Source organism: Opisthorchis viverrini (assembly GCF_000715545.1).
Source record: "Opisthorchis viverrini unplaced genomic scaffold opera_v5_205, whole genome shotgun sequence".
Lineage (NCBI taxonomy): Eukaryota > Metazoa > Platyhelminthes > Trematoda > Opisthorchiida > Opisthorchiidae > Opisthorchis > Opisthorchis viverrini.
The window spans coordinates 807,017-826,601 of NW_008751865.1; the positions used below are offsets into that span (position 1 = coordinate 807,017).

Sequence of the window (19,585 nt, forward strand, 5' to 3'; positions counted from 1 at the left end):
CATATGTTTGCTTTAGAAGCAGTGTAATTTGAAGATGACTGTATTCTCCCATCTTCGTTCGATACTTCCAGATTGACGGGGATTGAGGGGTTTCCTCCGCTCTTTTTTTACCTAATTCTCAATGTATACGTTTCTTCTTAGTGTTTAACTCCGTATCAGATCATACGGGTCCTGTTTCCTGGAAATTTAACAAGGCTGCGTTCATAATTCGTGTTTTTATAAAACCACTTTGTTTTTCTGTGTACTTGTCGCTGTAGTGTTCGTCTCACAACCTCGGCAAACGGATGGGTTTCGTTGAATATGTGCTTTCACAGGAACTGTGCTAGTCACAGTTCGTAAAAATATCATCAGCATAAACCTAAAACGTTTTTTCGGGAAATAAACTCGTTTGCGAATCAATTTGGTTTTCACTCAACTAAAGCTCTCGTGTATGATATTCTACAACTGAATATGCTGTGGTACGATTTTCGAAATGTCGCACTATATCTTCAGCTGAGTCTCTCGTGGAAACCAAACTGATTTGCAAATGAGTGTATTTCTCACAAAACAGTCCAATTTGGGTTCAGGTGGAACATGAGGTTGACGGGAACTCGGGGATTACGCGCCTACCTGATGAGCTCGAAGCAGAAGGGCGAAACCGGTCGCGGGCTTTCAAAGAGTTTTCAACAACCTTGTAAGTAGTTTTCTTTATGAATTGATATGCTTCTTACAAGAGTACTGAGTAATGTGTCAAAATATCGGTTACTTCGGCGTGCTTGTCGATGTTTGGCCAGCTGAATGTTGATCTGCTCACTGAGCTTGACAATCAGCTTGCAAACGTTTCATCGGTGTACAATAAGGTGAGCACTTTCCTCCCTGTCTGCGTGCGTTATATAGCATTTGAAGAATGCCTGTCATCTCCTAAAGTGATTGGCCAGTGAACGCATGGAAACTCCGTCTCCTATTGGCCAGTCATGTTAGGGGATAACTCATGCTATGTAAACGCACTGATGCCTCTTCGCTTGGTGCGGAAACGCTTGTAAGTCGAATGGCGAGCTTGCTGAACGGATTATCAGATACTAGTCCAGTCTAGCAGCCTCCAGATAAAAGCGAACGCACGGCTGGAAAACTCTGTTAAATCTCCAAAATGTACTGCGGAAGTTCAGAAAAATATTTTTAGCTGGATGACTCAATTCCGAGAATCTAGACTTTCCAAACTGTCTTGATTGGTGAAAATGGACGTCTTCCGGGGGAGTGGCCCCGACCCAAGTTCAGAAGAAACTCGCCCACCTTATTTGACAGCAACCTTATGAGTAGTGTATTACGTCTATACATGTATCGCGATATCTCGAAGATCGTAGCAACACGAGGCGGACTGGTGCAGCACCTTCAGTTGCCTGGAAACATCACAAACGAGAGACCCGGCTGGGTTCCAGGTGAGTCTCTCGAAAAACCAAATTTGTTTGCAATTTTGGTTCAAAATAAACATAAGATCGACGGAAACTCGAGGACTCCGCCCACCTGATGAACCCCAAGAAGGGTGGAACCGGTTGTGGGCTGTCGAAGAATTTTCAGCAACCTTATGAGTAGTACATTACGTTCCCTTGGTGAGATAGAAAAGTTGAGGTGCGCTGCGTAGCTGCATTCGATTCCAGCGAAAGATGGTTTTAAAAACTATTGGGAAGATCTTATCCCAAACTCTCCCAAGCTGTGCAACTTCGATGGATGATTAAACAAAGTTTATTCACTGACAGGTCAGTGTTCACATCTAAACTGTCCGCGTTCGAACCAAGGAAAGGGGCTCATACACTTGGCTCTACAAGGACCATACTATTATTTTTTTAGAATTCTGACTAACAACATCTATTCGAAAATACCATACTACTAAATAGTAGTGTCCACGGACAGCTCTAGAAGGAGCTCCAGCCATCAAAATAACAGGCTGCACTGAAACTCATCTATTTGACAGCCTATTCATCTGGAAACGCCCAACTAAACGCATGCAAAAATGGGGCTTTTTCAATGCTACATAACTTTGGGAAAAAGAGTCCCACATCCCTCGCTTGCTTCAGGTTATTCGGGTGAATGACAACATAGTTATGGTGGGGGAGGGGGTTGACTGTTACCCTACCCCCCACCGAGGCAAAATTGCCAAATATCTGCTTCAGGTTATTCGGGTGAATGACAAGGTGGGGGAGGGGGTTGACTGTTACCCCACCCCCCACCGAGGCAAAATTGCCAAATATACTCATTTCAAATGACATTTTTGGTCTCAGGGGGGAACTTTCCGCGAAAATCCTGTCCCAAACTCCATTGTTGAAAATGCGCTGAACAAAATTCAGAAGAACATACCGAATATTTTTACTCGCTGTGTTTTGCTGTGATTGCCAGTGTTGTGTGACGTAGGTGTTGTATAAGGGCTTGGTACACAAGACTGTCCCTAGAACTGCTGGAATGACGGTGCATACTACTGATGAGATGGGCGAGTAGTACGTTATCAAGTGTCAAATGGAAATTATGAAGCCAATTTGCTGCGCTTATTCATTATTGTTCAATATTTCCACAAGACGCTTTAGAGTGTTCATATTTTACCATCTCCATCTTTTTGACCGGTTGGCGTCGAAGGGTGATGTTCTTCTATGGACGTTCTGCTCGTGAGGTGACCCGTCGAGGTGGGACCGCTCAATCGTTACGATATGATCGTTGCGTGGACACGTGATGGTTATTCTTGACACTCGTAAAAATGATCACCAAGCTCCACTGAGGACTTGGTGGAAAGCAAACTTCAGGCACAGAAGTTGACCGATTGCTAACAGTGGTCTTGAGGTCAAAACTTGGTCGGGGACACTTTGGCTAACGTCTTTCCAGCTGACTGTTGAGACTTCATGGTACGGTTTCGAAGCGTGGGTACAGGCAGAATGATACCAAAGATTTGAACAAATCCAATGGGACTCGAGAACAAACAGTTTGGCTTGTGTAAGCTGATTGATATTCACCGGGAATTTGGCTCAATCGTTTCCCAGTGAAAGGAAATTCCTTGTAAAGAATGTGGCCATATTCTGGGTGAGACATTCAGGATAGACTCAATGGAATTGACGCACTTAGAGTTGCCACACTTGACTAGTAGCTTATAAAAACACAGCAAATGACACAGAGCTGTCATTGTAATGTACTACTCATGAGGTTGCTGAAAATCCATCGACAGCCCACGACCGGTTTCGCCCTTCCACTTTGGGCTCATCAGGTAGGCGCAGTCCCCGGGTTTCCGTCAACCTTATGTTCTACTTGAAACCAAATTGCACGAAATTGGCGAATATACACTCATTTGCAGACTAATTTGGTTTTTCGAGAGACGCACCTGTAACTCGGCTGAGTCTCTCGAAAAACCAAATTAGAGCTGTCATCTTCAAGGTCAGGCAAAAAAGGACACAAGAACACGACGGCAGAAGAGATAAACAGGTGGTGACACGTGAGAGATTGATTCGTCAAAGTTCAAAAAGTAAAGTCCATAAGTTCAAGTAGATCATAAGGTTGACGGAAACTCGGGGATTGCGTGCCTACCTGATGAGCCCATACTAGAAGGGCGAAACCGGTCGTGGGCTGTCGAAGAGTTTTCAGCAACTTTGTGAGTAGTTTCCTTTATCAAGTCCACAAACTTTAAATTAATTGGAAAATGTTGGGGACCGATTGGGAAGTCATCGTTTCAGAGAGGTTTGGTGAACAACCGGTGGATTTATCGCTGGGCAAGGTTCCGATTTTGACACAAAAGCTTCGTCAAACCAAGTGAGTAAGTCAGCAGGTTGATTGGGTTTTAAGGCAGTCAGGGAACCAACTCGTGAGATTTATTATGACTAGTGACTTGATCAGTACCGGGTGTTCAGTCTGATGTTCCTGTTTGTTGGTTAGTGGGGATGACTAACATTTACGGTAGATTGATTAGGGGAGGGAGGAATTTGTCTTCATGTTGAACCCGGATTTTTCGTCCTTGCTTTTCAGTCTAGGACACCTCAATGGAAAATCCCTCTTTGGATCGTTCACAGATTTCGTTCACCTGTGTTTGTCAAGGGCGCCGGGACCATCGGTTTGGGGATGGAGGTGGGGGTAGATCTAACTCTACTTGGGTTGTGTACTTCTAGACCCAGAACATTTCACTGACACCTACACACCGCCTCGTGTCATCTTGACTGATCTAAGACCGCTCTCGACACGTTTGCAAGTTCTACCCCCGCTATTCTATTCACGCTGGGATGCTTGGCGATTTCCACCGCCTCGACCACCAGTCGATGTGGTGTGAATCTTAACCTCGTCTCAGGATGTCCACATTTTCCGAATCTATCCTATGACAACAAACTTTAGATTTAAATTTTTGCGGGGTAAAATGTGGGCATATATTGAATGCGATAGCATTTGAGAATGAATGATCCTGGTCACTACTACCCTGTTGGAGTTGATAACTGTTCTACGTAGACAAACCATTGAGAAACGATTTTATGGGCTTGAGCGAAGACTTGATAAACATTGGTGATGTCGTTGGCGTACAGTCGGGCAGAACACGTTTTCGAAAAACAGGACAAAAATCAATAAATTCGCCTCAAGTGCACAGAACCTCGAGACTATACTCAGCAAACGCGCGACAGACCTCACTCGACCGATGAGCAGTTCAAACAAGATTGTGGCGATGAAAGAATCGGGTTTGTGGCCAGACGAAGGTTTTGATGAACAGTTCTACCGTTGTGATCGAGCTCTTGATATTGCAGATCCTAGCATAACTCCATGCAGGCAAACAAAGATGGCCTTTTCCACTCTTTTTTCGGTAGTGTTGCTCGAAAGATTTGAGTGGTCACACGTAGGTGGACCTTAGGAACCAGACAAGGTTCCATGATACCCGCTTAATCTAAGCAGTTTCTCTCCAATGCGAGAAAGGTTTGTGGTTCGAACGCGACCTGTGCCTCTCGATTTCCTCTGTCTAGGCTTGGGCAACCCGGGAGTATCCCAGCCCTCATGCAACCTTCGGGTGGCATGCCAGTTAGGCACCGAAAAAGTGTTACAACTGAACGATTTTCTTCCGAGGTGAGGACGTTTTCATTGGGTTTAGGAAAAAAATTACCGGGTGACGCGACGGGGGGATAAAATCGAAGGGCCGAAAGTGGATCTATTCTCAACAGTTAGGAGAAGCCGTAGTGAACTCACTGAGAATAACCACACGTTAGCCAGTCAACACACAGGACCAGGTGATGTGGGTTCCCTGATTGGAGGATGAGCGGAGAGAGAGTTAAGCACTCTGCTGATCGGCCACTCTTGTCCGAATGGTTAGGTGTTCAGACTACTAACTGGGATGTCGCGGGTTCGTAATTGCTTTAAGTTTCGCGAGCTGCACGGCGCGGACGATTCCTTGTAAGGATGTACAGTGCTTTTCAACTGTTCAGAATAGGTTAACCTCACTCACGAGACGAAATTCAAAACATTTTAGTCACGTTTATCGCACAAACGTGACCGAAAAACGATCGAAAAACGTTTCCAAAACACTCCCTCTAAAACTGTGCCAACCGCAGAAGATACTTTCTCTCCGAAACGAGTCAATCACGCCTTTCTATCAGACCACGAAGCTCTGTTCTGTAGACATTAACTGGACTATAGACATTCCTGAAAACCCCCTTACTTGTTTAGCTGTCATTCGAAACTCAGTGGGCGATATCAGATGTCACATTTGTGTCAAATGGATTGACAGCGATTGTCAATCTCGAGATTGGACAACCCGGCCCAGTACACGGCACTCGCATTTCATCTGGGCTGGAAGACAGACTGGCAGTTGTCAGTGCTGATTTGGGCAGAACCTTTTCCATGTTCTCAGGCTTGTGGTCATTGTAGTGAGAATTCGAGTTATAATGGCTAATTTTTCTCGTAAACTAAGGAGCTGATCAGCTGATCTGTTGGCCGAACTCGACAGTAAGCTTGCAGACGTTTCGTCTCCAATTGAGGAAACATCTTTAGTGTGCAGCTGAGTGAGTAATAATTCGCTACCTTTCTGCGTTCTTACAGTTGTCAAAGAGTATCTAGTATCCTCTCGTGTGGTTGGTCAATCGATATATGCCATTCACATGGTCCAATCGGCTCGTTCGAGATTTGCGCTGCGATTTCTACTTTCCATTCTCCGATCTGATTGGTCCGTTCTTAGTCTGTACAGTAGTGCTAATTCAGCAGTGTCAACCTTCAAGTAAATAATAGACTATCGATTTAGTCGGTATCGACTGTGCACTGACCTCTGGATTTCATTCTGTATTTGGGTATAATGGGGAAGAATGATTTATACACTGCTTTATTCAAATCACGTGTTCCGCCTTCCTGGGCCCTTAAGAACGGCGAAAAAATTACGCTATTGAAGTAGTTGAGACGACTTAGTGGGACTCCAGAGTTCCCCGGTTTTGTTGTTCCCACGGAATCGCAAAAAACTGCTCAATAAAGAAGCACGTACCAAATACAGTACCCTGCTTATCGGGAACGTCGCGCAGAGTTGCTCTTCTAACCAACCAGGGTCTAACAAAAGAACGCAAAAAAGATATTTTCCGGATGTGATACGGATTCTGCTAGCCAGTATAACTAAAAAACTTGTCAATATTATGGGGAAATTATTGAACTATGCAAATTCGTAAACACTGTTCTCCAATTCGGCCCACCCAGCGTTTTCCCCGTTCCTGTGATGTTACTCTGAGTCTTCGCTAGACGATCCCTTGATTAGTTACTTGTTTTGATATATGTGCCATGCCCGGGAACTCCCAACAACAACGTCACTTCTTCGATTGCACTGTTTTGTTTCTCTGAAAAAGAAGTATTTTTGGTGATTTGCAAGAAAAAACATCCTTATGCTGTCCTTTCAGAGGGTGAACGAGGCCCACTCAACCACAAAACATCTTCTGATGTCACGTGATTTCAGCAACTACGCTCATTTATACACCAATTTAGTTTTAACCGGAAATTCGTAGGATCACCTAAGTGTACCGCACAAAGGCCATATCATGTGTCAGTTGGTACGATATTTGAGAGATTAGAGTGTTTTCCTGGAGAAACTTGACTTGGAACGTTATTGGACAGTCTCCGACAGCCCAGGACCGCTTTCCTCCCTCTTCGAAGGCATCGGATACACACCTTTATCGACCTCATTCTAGTCGAGCCCAAATTTGACGCAGTTTGCGAAATTTACTTATTTACACATTCGACGGTCCTTTGAAGTAAAGTCAGTTGAGCCTGCCGGTAAAACCCGTGGGTTTGCGCAAGTGAACGTAGTTCGCGAATTTCGTACAGTTTGAGTTCAATTAGAAAATGGGGTTGATCGAAGAGCGGTTAGGGGATCANAGGGGATCACGATATTTGATGCGCGGTACGGGTCTGTCGAATTCTCTTCAGCAGACTCATGAGACAAAATTTTGAGCGCCAACTGTTGTTTTGGTTCCCGATACGGAAATTTGAGTGACGCGTAGTTTCGACAATCCCGAATATCAAAAGGAAGAATTGGGTTCGTAATTCTACAGTACTGTTCACACAAGGGTAGGCAAATGTGTACAACAAACCTCAGCTGATCACGTTCGTAGCGTCAACAAGTTCACAGGTCTGTCACTGACCGGCACAGTGCAGTGTCAACGTCCGCCGCTCACCAAACAACGGCGAGCGGAATGATGGCGGCTCAGTAGCGTGGGTTGCGGTCGTTCCTTCCGACGGCGGTCTCGTGATTCTCACTGAACGTTCGATCACGCGGAACCCATGAGAAAACAGGTCAAGGCAGGCTCAGCAAGCGGGTCGTGAACGCACATGGGTAAGTAGGTCAGCAGCACACATTCACATAATCGCGAGTGTCGGAAAGGACGGCCTCTGCGCGGAGGTCGATGGCGGGTAATGATAAGCAAAACAACTGGAGATCAAAAGTACACAGGCGGAGTAAGCAAATGAATGGGGGAATTATCATAAGGTCAAGTTAGATTCAACACTGATCATGTTGAAATTTACTTAGATCTTGCATTTATGACAGATTTTAATGCAAAGGGAAACAAAAATTACTCTACGGAATGACCCGCACTTGAACTGTGGATTTATCCTGAGCGTTGAAATCGCTCAAATATTCGGAACTAGTTGATTGAAAAGCAGTAGGATCGAACTGCCGAAGAACGGCTGTCGTCATTTGTGTACAAAGTTGTATTTGCGAACTTTCATTAATCCTGTAAGGGAGAGATGGCTCAAGTGGTTAGAGCACGAATTTACTGACCGGAAGGTCCGTGGTTCGAACCCGATCTCTGCCTCTCGACTTCCCCTGTCTAGTCTTGGGCAACCTGGCAGTATTCCAGCCCTCGTGCTTCCTCCGGGTGGCATGGCAGCTAGGCAACGATAGGGTGCGACCGCAGGATGATTTCTTATCGATTAATCCTGTAACTGTTATAAACAGAAAACGCTCTTTTGCGACACATTTTATGGTATATATTCATAGTAATACGTGCATATCCACCCTGACTCACGTTTTCCTTTTTTTGTTCTGGCAGGCAGAACATCCTTTTCAAGCCCAGCCTCAATACAATTAAACACAACACAGATGGCACGTAGCCCAGTCTGATGTTTTTTTCGTTCAGCAAAACAGCAATGATATAACCCCCATTCACTTGGAAATACGACGCACACATTCTACGTGACTCTTGGTTACTAAGGGCTGTTTACGTAATAACAACGTCCAGAAGCGGCGGCACTTGAAAACTGTCAACTTCTCCAGTCGGTCGATTGGAATTTCCTCGATTATTTTGTTCCTGATTAAGCTAGGGAAACGTACACCTGACGAAGTATTGGTACAATTATAATCCCTAATGCACAATCTTTAGAAAGGCTTCATTTTGGTTGAGAAATTCAGGCTTTGATAACTTCCAAGCCCTGTAAATTAGCGCTTTGTTTGTGGACGTATTTACAAATAAGTAGTATGTATGATGTCAGGAATTCAAACGAAACTCCAATCACCGTTTTTTGTTGTTGATTGTTTGATCTTTCAGATTCCTTGTGAAATTTCCTCATGGAAGCGGTGGAACGACTGGACGAAGCGCAGATAACCGGTGCGTTTCCCGCGCTGTTCACACAAGGGTTCTCCTATCCCATCACAGCCGAGGAAGCTCACCGGCTTCAGGCCAACATGAATCAAACGTTTCACACGGTCATATGGACCACAGAATTCGTGCCTACATCCCCATCTCCCAATACGACAGTCAGCGTGCCACATTCTTACCAGTACTGGGCACTGATTCTCTTCATCTTCCCGCTGGTGACCGTCTTTGGGAATATGCTGGTCGTACTGAGTGTCATTCGCGAGGCTAACTTGCACACGGCCACGAATTATTTTATTGTCAGTTTGGCTGGAGCGGATATCAGTCTGGCAGTGCTGGTGATGCCGATGAGTGCATGGGTTGAGGTGGGTCCGTCTGAGACGTTCGTTGTTCGTTTTTCAATCAGTCTACCCCCCTCCCGCACGCCGATAAATCAGTTTAATCATTCGCATTTCGAAAACTCCGGTCGCTTTCCACCGGATCTAATTAATTATGATCTAAACGAGTGTAATGAAAGTTTATTGCTATCGTCCACCACCGTCAATAGTTTGAACCGAACAGCTGCTCGAGCGGTGATTATTCGCCCTGGAGTTTCGCCGTTCTCAACAGATCGTGTTATCCACATGTGGGAAATTGCTCATAAGGTTGCTGAGATCTCTTTGACAGCCCTTCGTGGAGAGCATCAGGTAGGCGCTGTCTCCGAGTTTTGGTCTACTTGAACCCGAAATTGGAGATATGCACTCTTTTGCAAAAGGAATTTGGTTTTGTGAGAGACTCACCTGGAACCCAAATGATTCCCTCGTTTGTGATGTCTCCAGGCAACTGAATGTGCTGCACCAGGCCGCCTCATGTTTTAATCGCTTCGATATTCGAGATATCGCGATACATGTATATACTGGTGATGCACTACTCATAAGGTTGCTGAAACTTCTCCGACAGCCCAGAACCGGTTTCGCTCTAAGAGTTTCCTCTGAGTTTTTCTCAACCTTACGTTCTACTTGAATCAGTTCAATTTGGGCTCAAGTAGAACATCAGGTTGACGGAATCTCGGGGACCGCGCCTACCTGATGAGCCCGGTTTGAATGAGCGAAGCCAGTCGTGGGCTGTCGAAGAGTTCTCAGCAACCTTGTGAGTAGTTTCGTTGATGAAAACATGCTGCGATATCTCGAATATCGTGCCAACTGAAACACGAGGCAGGCTGTGTGTAGCACATTCATCTGTGGAATATCATGAACGAACGATTTAGTTGAGCCTCTCGACTTGCAAGTGAGGGCATCCGTCGAGATTGTTCTATCATCAACTGTCTGGAGATAAGAGATCTACTCAACCATTGGAAAATGTTGAATGATCCAAGAGCTCAGTACTGACAGTTTTCTACTCAAAGATGTCAAGAATAATCGTCCCAATGTACCGGAGATTTTTCGAAACCCAAAACATGTGGGATTATACCGCGCCGATCATACCCACCGACTATATTTGTAGAATCATATTTACCACAAGACTGATTTATCTGTCGCGCTACTGATACAATCTAATCCTTTTCAAGGACCCAACCGCCACCTACTGCTTGACTGATCAGCTCATAAGTAGTTTCATTTTGTAGGTGGATTTGCGTTTGACATAAAGTCAGGAATTCGCCCTTTTTGTGGAGTCGGCACTGAAGGTTATCTCATGAAATTATGGTTACTGCTGTTCACCGGCTAGCAGCAAAAAACCGTACCATTCGGATGCAAATGGCGCAAAAGTGACACCATACCATCGCCCTATTTGACAAGCCGTCGTTCGGAGGTAGTAAACAGGTGACCCGAAAAAAAGCGCTGAGACGATGTTCTACCTAAAAGCAAGCTGACCTTCCGGTCAGCGAATTTGCGCTCTAAACACTGAGCCATCTACGGACCACAAGGTTTTCGAGGGTTTGCCTCTTATTGGACATTTGTGCGCGGTGTATTTAAAAGAACGGACTGATTGGTCAGTCAGAATGCAGAGTCGTTAGTTTGATTGGCTGGTGAAGTGGGGCAGTGTCACGAAGTCACAGATGATTGGCTAGTTGCAGTGCGACCAGACACAGCCAGGCTGCTTCAGTTACGGGCAGTTGCAGCTCAGGCATAAAATTCGGACGTCAATCAGCTATCGATCTACATGCATTGGATCAAGATCTGTTTTCACGTGGAAGTCATCATGGCGTCTTAGTTTCGAACTCCAGTGATGTGGTGCCTGCGTCAAACGCAGTGGCTGAACCAATCAGCTTCCAGTCCAACCACGTACGGTCGCCGAAAGCCCGTCAGCAATCTGAATAAAAAGCCATTCTCTGACATTATTGTACAGGTCTTGTGCAAAGACTCATCCGTCGATATGGTCACGATCCACCAATTCAAGCATACACGCGCATACGCGAGGGATTCAGCTGGAATTCAGCTCAGTTTGCCCCTAATAAAAGCTAAACTGGGGTACAAATGAGTGCTAATTCTGCACACTTTGAGTTCAAATAGAACCTAAGGAAAACTCGCCTGGCTGATGAACCCGAAGTGGGCGGGTGAAACCGCTGATGAACTGTCGAAAAGTTGAAACACCCAATGTTCAACCCGGGTTGCTGTTTTATTTGAACATACTCGCTTTTTCGCCACATTTTCATACAGTCACCGAAACATTTGGTCTATACACGACAACACTATGTTTGGATGTAAAAACCCACCACTAGTTGCATTTTCCCATGGCGCCCAAGTTTTTCTCCATAAAGTCAGAATCAATCTGAACCTGGGCTTTGGATCGATACTTTTGCTTTGTAGTATTGATCCACTCTCAGATCCAGAGGTGATCCAGTGTCCCTCTCAACTGATGACAACTTTTCAATAGGATTCATTCGGTGATATCTATTGCCTATTTTTCTCCTTTTCGTAAAGTTGGACACGTGTTTATTTTGACTCATCGAAACAAATAATGGTAGAGGCAACTCCCAATTCTATCTGCGTTTGCTGGTTTTAAATAACATCCACAGATATTTGTCCGTTTTTGAATCTCCCTAAAATTTGTCATTTGAAACCTCCGCGGTTTGTACCTCAACGCTTCGAAAGTTGTCGAGCCGAAACCCGATAAGGTGTCGTTTCAAAATGTGAGATAGGAACAGAAATGTTCCGACCGCGACCCCCACCTCCAGATAATATTCCTCTCAAAGGATGACTTTAGATTGTCCCTCGGTATGCACTTTTCTGACGGATACACCACTGATTAGACGCTCTCTTTTAAGAGAACAACCACAGAGGGTTAGTTAGGCGTGGTGAAAGGCCAAATGTTGTGGAGTTTACCACAAAGTTTTCTGGGCAGAATGGAAAGTGATCATGGGAGACTGAAGGCTTTGAAAAGAGGCATTTCAGACGACACTGAGGAGGTCAAGATGTGGAGTAAATATGATCGAATCGATCGGACCATCAGCCGGATTCAGTCGGGTTTCCTGTCAAAACAAAAAAACAAACAAATAAATAAATAAATAAATAATGTATTTGTCCACAAAACATCATTCATGTTGCAAGATCTCAGACTATATGAGACGTCTGCCATTCCCAAGGGATGCCGTTCAGGGGGGACTAGATCTCAAGCATTACACCTGTACAAAGTCACCCCGTGCGTTTAGACTTTGTCATTCACTAAGCTGAGTGGGTCTATCGATGTGTCACGGTGGACTGACGTGGGGGAGAAATTTATCGTACCGAAAGCAAAACGGTTTAGCCAAGGTTTCCCACGCTGGCCCACATTAGTCTCCTTTGGGGTCAAGGAAAAATAGTTCCTATCTGAGAAGGCCAGAAACGCACTTTTAACTCACAATACCGTAAATTAGAATCGATCTTTTTTTGCGTCGCCAGCCCATCGCTGCATACCGTACCAGACTTTTTGGCGAGTACGTCTCGTTTGTTTTCGTCGTTGGACTCACCTGTTCATTTGACACTTGAAACGTTTACGGAAAACTCCGTTGCACGGACCCACGTATCCGTTCACAGTAATTAGAACAATCCGGCATTGTCGGTTGTGCGGCAAACGCCACTTTCACGCAACTATGCCATTCATTGTCACGGGTAGAATCCAGTTTCGGCAATAAATAAAATGAATTTTGACAGCTGAATTGATCAAACCGGTGCAATTGAGATAACAGAGTAATCTATCTGTTTTGCTCATCTTACTACTCTTTGCGGATTTGAGAATACTGATGAGAACTGTTATTCGCTTGCTGTTGAATATTTTTTTCAAAGTTACGGGAAAATGTATTTTGATACTGCTGTGAGGAAAGTCGGTGAATTCCACTTGGTGTTGACCCACTCTGAAAGACTAAGAAGCGTTGTCTAGTTGCTTCATCCTTAATAATAATAATAATAATAATCATTATCGTCATCTCAGAAAACTCCAGCTAGGCTCGAACCCGCGACCTTCCAGCTAGCGACTGGGCACTCAGTCGTTCATTGACGAGCGGTTGATCAGATTAAACAGGATATAGCAGACCTATCCTTCAGTCGCGAAAATCACACTACGTGGTAACCTACTGATTAGCTGCTCAAGTGATGACTTGTCAGAGGGAAGGTTTACACACGCAGTGAAGTCATCCTTCCTCTGAGCGCTGCTCATCGCTTCGCAATATGCGGCGCGTTGCAGCCTTGTACCAAGACCAGACCGCGTGTGTCAGCATTGGGCCAAGTTCAAACAGTGTCCCTCCAATAACTAACTTCAGACCGTTGTGTTCTCGCACTCGCACGCACTCACTCAGTCGCTCGTTCGGAATATAGCTGTTGTTTTCCCTTCTGTGAATCGTTTTTTCCGGCATTAGGCACTGAAGCAACTCGCCTTTCTGGATAAGGTCCGCGTGATACCCACAGGCTGGTTTGAGACTGCAAGATACTGCTTCTGACCGATGTCGGGAGCTTTCATGCAGTCAGTTTCAAATACCGACATTGGCGATGAACGCTGATATCGTGTTATCGATGATGATGATGATGAGTGGCTGGCGGCCAAAGGAGGTGACTAGGAAGTGAACTTGCCAATGGTGTTGCTAGTTCATCATCCTTCCATACAGTCAACCAGAGGCAAGTTCCTGTTGATGCTGATGTACGGTCGACATCCGTGCCTTCCGGTTGATCAGGAAATCGGGTCGGGACCAGCAACGCGCTTGTCTCCGGAGGAGATAGAGGAGGAAAGAAGGAGAGCTCGAGAAAACTTAACCGCCGTTCAGGAAAGGACTGGGCAGAAAACGGCAAGTAGAAAGGCACGACCACTTCCCATAGGCACGAAGGTCAAGTGGAAGGATCGTCAGAATCCTGGAAGGAGTGGACTGGGGTAGCGGAAGCTAGGCTAGCAAGGGCCGTTTGTTGTTACCAACCGCCGGGGAACGTCTATACAATTCAAGATGGTCGGGGATCGAAAAGAGTAAATGGGACACAGATTCGTAAGTGGGATGATACACCCGAAGAACAGCCGAGTAGACCCACTGCCGAAGTCGACCTGACGGAGGGGAATGAAAACCGGTGGCATGCGAACGACCCTTAAATGGGGAAGGCGTGTCACGGTGATACTACTGATGAGAGAGGCATGCGAGTAGTCTGTTTTCTTCTTGTAACTTCGCTTTGCGTCCCTTGAAAAGGGAGATTGGATTGATAAGAACCACTAAGTCAGGTGAGCTCTATCATTCAGTGCGACCTATCACGTGACACGTTCGTCAAAATACCCGCAAAAATGCACTCGTACCAACAGAGATGATTGCAGTCAGGTTGCATTAGCCATCATGCGGTCGGCAAAAAGGCACACTAAGGCTAGTCAATGATCCCCTTTACAAGAAATTCGAAAGCACAGGATAGTTGAACTAGTCTATTAGAGTTCACAACGATGGTTTTGACACATTATGTAGCATTGCAGTGGTTCAATTATTCACCGTAATTGGCTAACTATACAATAGGGGCTGTTTTAACAGAACAGATCTCTGTCGTACAGAGGTATCCCGTGTTTAAGGTGCGGTCCAAAAAAACAATACAATAATGTGAGCGATCATCCGGTCTGAAAAATCAATATAAGAAAAGCGACAACTTTTCATAAAGGAAACTACTCACAAGGTTGCTGAGAACTCTTCGATAGCCCACGACCAGTTTCGCCCTTCCATTTCGGGCTCATCAGGCGGTCCACGAGTTTCCGTCAACCTTATGTTCTACTTGAACAAAGCGATATCTGTCACACTTCGATTAATGCGAGCGAAAGTTTTCAATCGAAACTTGTGTTCATATGATTTTTTAAGAAAACAAAATTAGAATTAAAAAATTGGTACTATATTTACCTAGATATCTATTTGTAAATGTGATCTGACCGTCTATACTGTTCCCTTTGTTTGCAGTTTGTTCACGGTCAGTGGCGATATGACACAATATTCTGTGACGTGTTCATAATGTTTGACGTTATGTTGTGTACGGCGTCCATTCTGAACCTGGCCGCGATCAGTATCGATCGGTAAGTTCCCTTCGAGATCGCTGTGTTCTTCAAGCATCTATGTTTTGCCTCTGAACAGCTTGTGACCTAGACGTAAAACACTACACATAAGTTTGTTGAAAGTTCCTCGATAGCCCATTCACTGCCGGCTTTACCGGGGCTCATCAGGTAGGCTCGGTCCGCGACTGTCCCATCATCCTTATGTTCTACTTGAACCAAACTGTCATTCTTCAGTTTACCGAGAAAACCTCTTCAACTTCAAAATTCAAATTCAAATTGCAGCTGTATTGGTTAGATTCTGGCCATATCTCCCTGGAGTTCCGTAGCGACCGAAACTGCTGGGTTTGGAGGATGTAATTTCAGCTGAAAATTAAGGACAGATCGTCGACTGCTGTTCAGAGTCTGTACATGGTAATGGTGGACTGACTATTTGTTTCAACGTGTCCTACACATTTGACATTTTGTCGAGTAGGCTGCTAGCTGATCTCTACACACAAGAACTATGAGAACTGCTCGCCACCTTGATGAACGATTTTAATGTGTCTATATGTTTCACCCTTTTCAGTGAAACGCAGGTGGTTCTTGAAGCATGCACATGACAATACGTATGTCTCGGCATTTGGTTCCAGCTTGGTTGGTAAGATCAACACCCATAGTTTTCAGAGCTCTCACTGCGGGAGAGTTCAGACACTTTATTCGAGCAGTATTCTAATCCTCCAATCCGCAGGAACCCATGCAAAATGCAGTAGAGATGTTGGTTACGCACTTGCCCAATAACTCTTCTTTCACACGAATATCTTGTGCTGACTGATTGCTGAACTCACCTATAGTGTGTTCGAACGAATCAATAGTCTTAAGCATGAGAGTGATAGTAATCTTTCAGCTGCAGCGGCGTTCGGCCCCCATATCGCCCGAAGGAAGCACAAGGGCAGTCTAGATATCAATGTTGGGTTCGAACCACAGACCTTCCGGTCACTGAGTTCGATCCTAAACCACTGGGGTGCCCCCACACCCACCATATATATTTCTGAAGGCACTGTGACGTCCAAAGGAACGCCGTTGCTTGCGAACGGTAGATCTGGATGGCTCATATTCTAATCGACTACGCTCCCTTAGATGTATCAAGTAGTATTTCACGGGGTTTCAAAACACGCTCATCACCTGGACGGTCGGTTTCAGAACAACAGTAAAGTTGGCGAAGACGCATTCTCATGCGCTGTTAGCTTTTTTTGAAAAAACTGGATGATACCCTCAAGAAATTCGATAATCTAGTGGTCAAATAGTTGAAGACAGTCTCACTGTAGACTGACAGGCAGAAGCATTGGCTTTGCTACTGGATTGACAAATTGACCATCGTTGAGTGACGCCATAAAGTTGCTTCTTTCTAAAAACAAAAACCACGGCGTGAACTTCATTCAACCGAGGAAAGTCCGTCACCATCATCAAGATTAGGTCGTTCTGGGGTTAGGCATGAACATGCATTTCCCGTGAACTCAACAACTGGTGTAAGAGTGTCTGTTTCTTCAAAGCGGAATTTGGATTTCCGCTTGTCAAAAACCTAACCTTGATAGGTCGATACTCAGATGAATAGTAGTACAAAAAGTCATTGATTTTGCATCTTTCAAGGACTGTGCTCTCCGCAGAACAATTTACTTTCATGAAGCTGCCAGGTTCCCCTTCTCCAACACCTAATGTCTTCAAAACATTTGACCTACGCAAGTGTGAAGTGCACTTTTTCAAGGGCTAATATATGTATATTCAGATGAGTCACAACCCCCAAGATTGCCATCAACAAGAGCTCTGTAGAAAACAGTCGGAGATCACTTCCAGTGGGGAAGCAGTTTGTCGATCTTGAGTGCATAGACGCAGACTGATTTCAGTCCTGTCCCTCTCTCTGTGTTTTCCACTTCTTCACGCAAAACTAGTGATATCTCCTCGGCTGACAGCAACATATGCGTAGGACGACGATCAAGCTGCACACCCACATCAACAGTCACCTGATTGAAAAACCAGTAGGCATACCCGAGCCACTAGGGGCAACAGTTCGATGCATTGACTGTTAGACAGAATCCACACGGATCCCACTTTGCCGCACGTCTTTAGGCGCTGCTACGGCCGGTAAGCCTGACCCGCACGAGATTGGCCAAGAATTCAGGACACTTGCCGGTCCGGCATCAAGACGTGATCTGATTGGTCAGAAATATGGACCCAACAGCCAATCGTGACCCAGTATTGGCCAAATGCCGGTTGCTAATGCCGCATCCAGAACGCGTCAGAACTTCCAGAAGGTTATAAGCGCTTACGCTGTTTATACGAAGCGCTGTACAACTGTTCTTGACTTCGTTTTGGGCATTAATAGACCTTGTGCAACTTTGGCGGTTGTTTTGACGTGAACGCTAGCTTGGGAGACTCTGACCGAGAACTAAGCTGAGGAAAATACCGATACTACATTGACCCAGATCTCGCCCTGTCTGTTGCTGCCAGTAAGCTTGGGAGGTCTGACCGAGAACTAAGCTGAGGAAAATACCGATACTACATTGACCCAGATCTCGCCCTGTCTGTTGCTGCCAGTAATTCCAGTGCACTTTTGTTTTTGCCTTTTCACAGATATGTGGCCGTTACAAAACCAATCTTCTACTCCAAACACAGCAACAACTACCGCGTTGGGATCAGCATAGCAGTGGCGTGGATACTCTCGTTTGTGATTGCTCTGCCTATCGCCTGCGGACTGAACAACATGCCGCATCGTCAGAACAACATCTGTGTCCTTTACAACCCGGAATATATTATCGCTTCCTCATTTGGCTCATTCTACCTTCCAAGTGCTGTAATGATTATTCTGTATTACCGCGTATTTGACACCATTCGTTCGCGAACGAGAAGGAAAATCCACACAAACGGAACAATGATTGTGCGCCCGAACAGTCTCTATCGTGATTCGAATGATGTTGCAAACATGCAATGCGCCGGCACATCGTCCACGTCACGTGATTCTTCTGCGCTGTCAGAGAATCGATTGCGCATAGCAAATATTCCCGTCACTGTCAATGATTTGACACGGCCAGATACCACTGACCTTTCGGTGATTGAACTCTCCCCACAGCTAACAGATAAAGTTCAGGCATACAGTGCTTGTTCCAAAGAGATTGATGGTCCCAGGGAGAATCTTCGATCATCGTCGGCNAGGATGTTCTCCCCAAGTTTTTAGTGATATGGATGCCTTCCGAAGACATCTGCGTGAACGCATACGACGGGCGAAGCGATGCAGTCTGGCGGTTCTTCCTGTACACTATTTGGGGATTGGAGGACAACAAGTGTACTACTCAAAATCTCCACATACTCAGAGTACCTGCAGCCGTATTTATTTGCGTTTCAAATCAACCAGATCTAGGACATCCATTCTACGCCGACTGCAAAATCGTCAGTCCACAAACGCAGGCGACAAACAGGAGACCGAGTTGGTACCGGATCTGTCTGCCACGCCGAGCGTTAATCGGGTGAACGTCACACTGCGCGAAAAGGGGGCGGCTCGGCAAGAAAAGAAGGTTACCAAAACGCTGGCCATCGTTCTTGGTGAGTACTTTCACATCTTCACGGAAAAGTTTGGTAACAATCGGTAGATTTATTGCTGGGCAACCGGCTTCAAACGTAGCTGGACCACACAACTGGCAATGGAATAGCCGTTTTCGTTGAAACAGATTTAATTGGCTGTTCTTCACTTGCTCTTGGCAGATGAGTTCTGTTTTTACCATCACTTTTTGGCCCGTCTAGGACGTTCCATGTGAGCTTCATAAACAGCCCGTTTTTGGCCCGTCACGTTCCATGTGAGCTTCATAAACAGCCCGTTTTCGGCTGCACATGACACGCCTGTACTCGTCAGTGTTCAATCGATCGATCGATCAATTCGCACGTTCATTGGCTTTCTGGTTTGACCAAGCGCATCAGATTATCACGTGACTATCCAGACTCGGGTTCACGGTATTAAGATGGCATTAAGAACCAGGAACACTAGCGAATATACACTCATCTGCAAACTAATTTGGTTCTTTCGAGAGACTCACCGGGAACCCAGCTGAATCTCTCGT

At 45.4% G+C, this 19,585-nt stretch overlaps 2 protein-coding genes across 2 annotated transcripts in view; both read left to right on the forward strand.

Moving 5' to 3' along the window:
• Window positions 1-14,367, forward strand: part of T265_08249 (hypothetical protein) — a gene marked incomplete at both ends in the record, with an annotated part of 36,407 nt that extends 22,040 nt beyond the window's left edge. The window contains 2 exons of the mRNA XM_009173996.1: window positions 9,027-9,412; window positions 14,104-14,367. Coding sequence (XP_009172260.1) covers window positions 9,027-9,412; window positions 14,104-14,367 — 650 coding nt within the window. The remainder of the gene's footprint in view (window positions 1-9,026; window positions 9,413-14,103) is intronic.
• Window positions 14,368-15,408: 1,041 nt separating this feature from the next.
• Window positions 15,409-19,585, forward strand: part of T265_08251 (hypothetical protein) — a gene marked incomplete at both ends in the record, with an annotated part of 8,374 nt that continues 4,197 nt past the window's right edge. Inside the window, 2 exons of the mRNA XM_009173998.1 lie at window positions 15,409-15,521; window positions 18,108-19,073. Of these exons, the coding sequence (XP_009172262.1) occupies window positions 15,460-15,521; window positions 18,108-18,708 (663 nt within the window). The remainder of the gene's footprint in view (window positions 15,522-18,107; window positions 19,074-19,585) is intronic.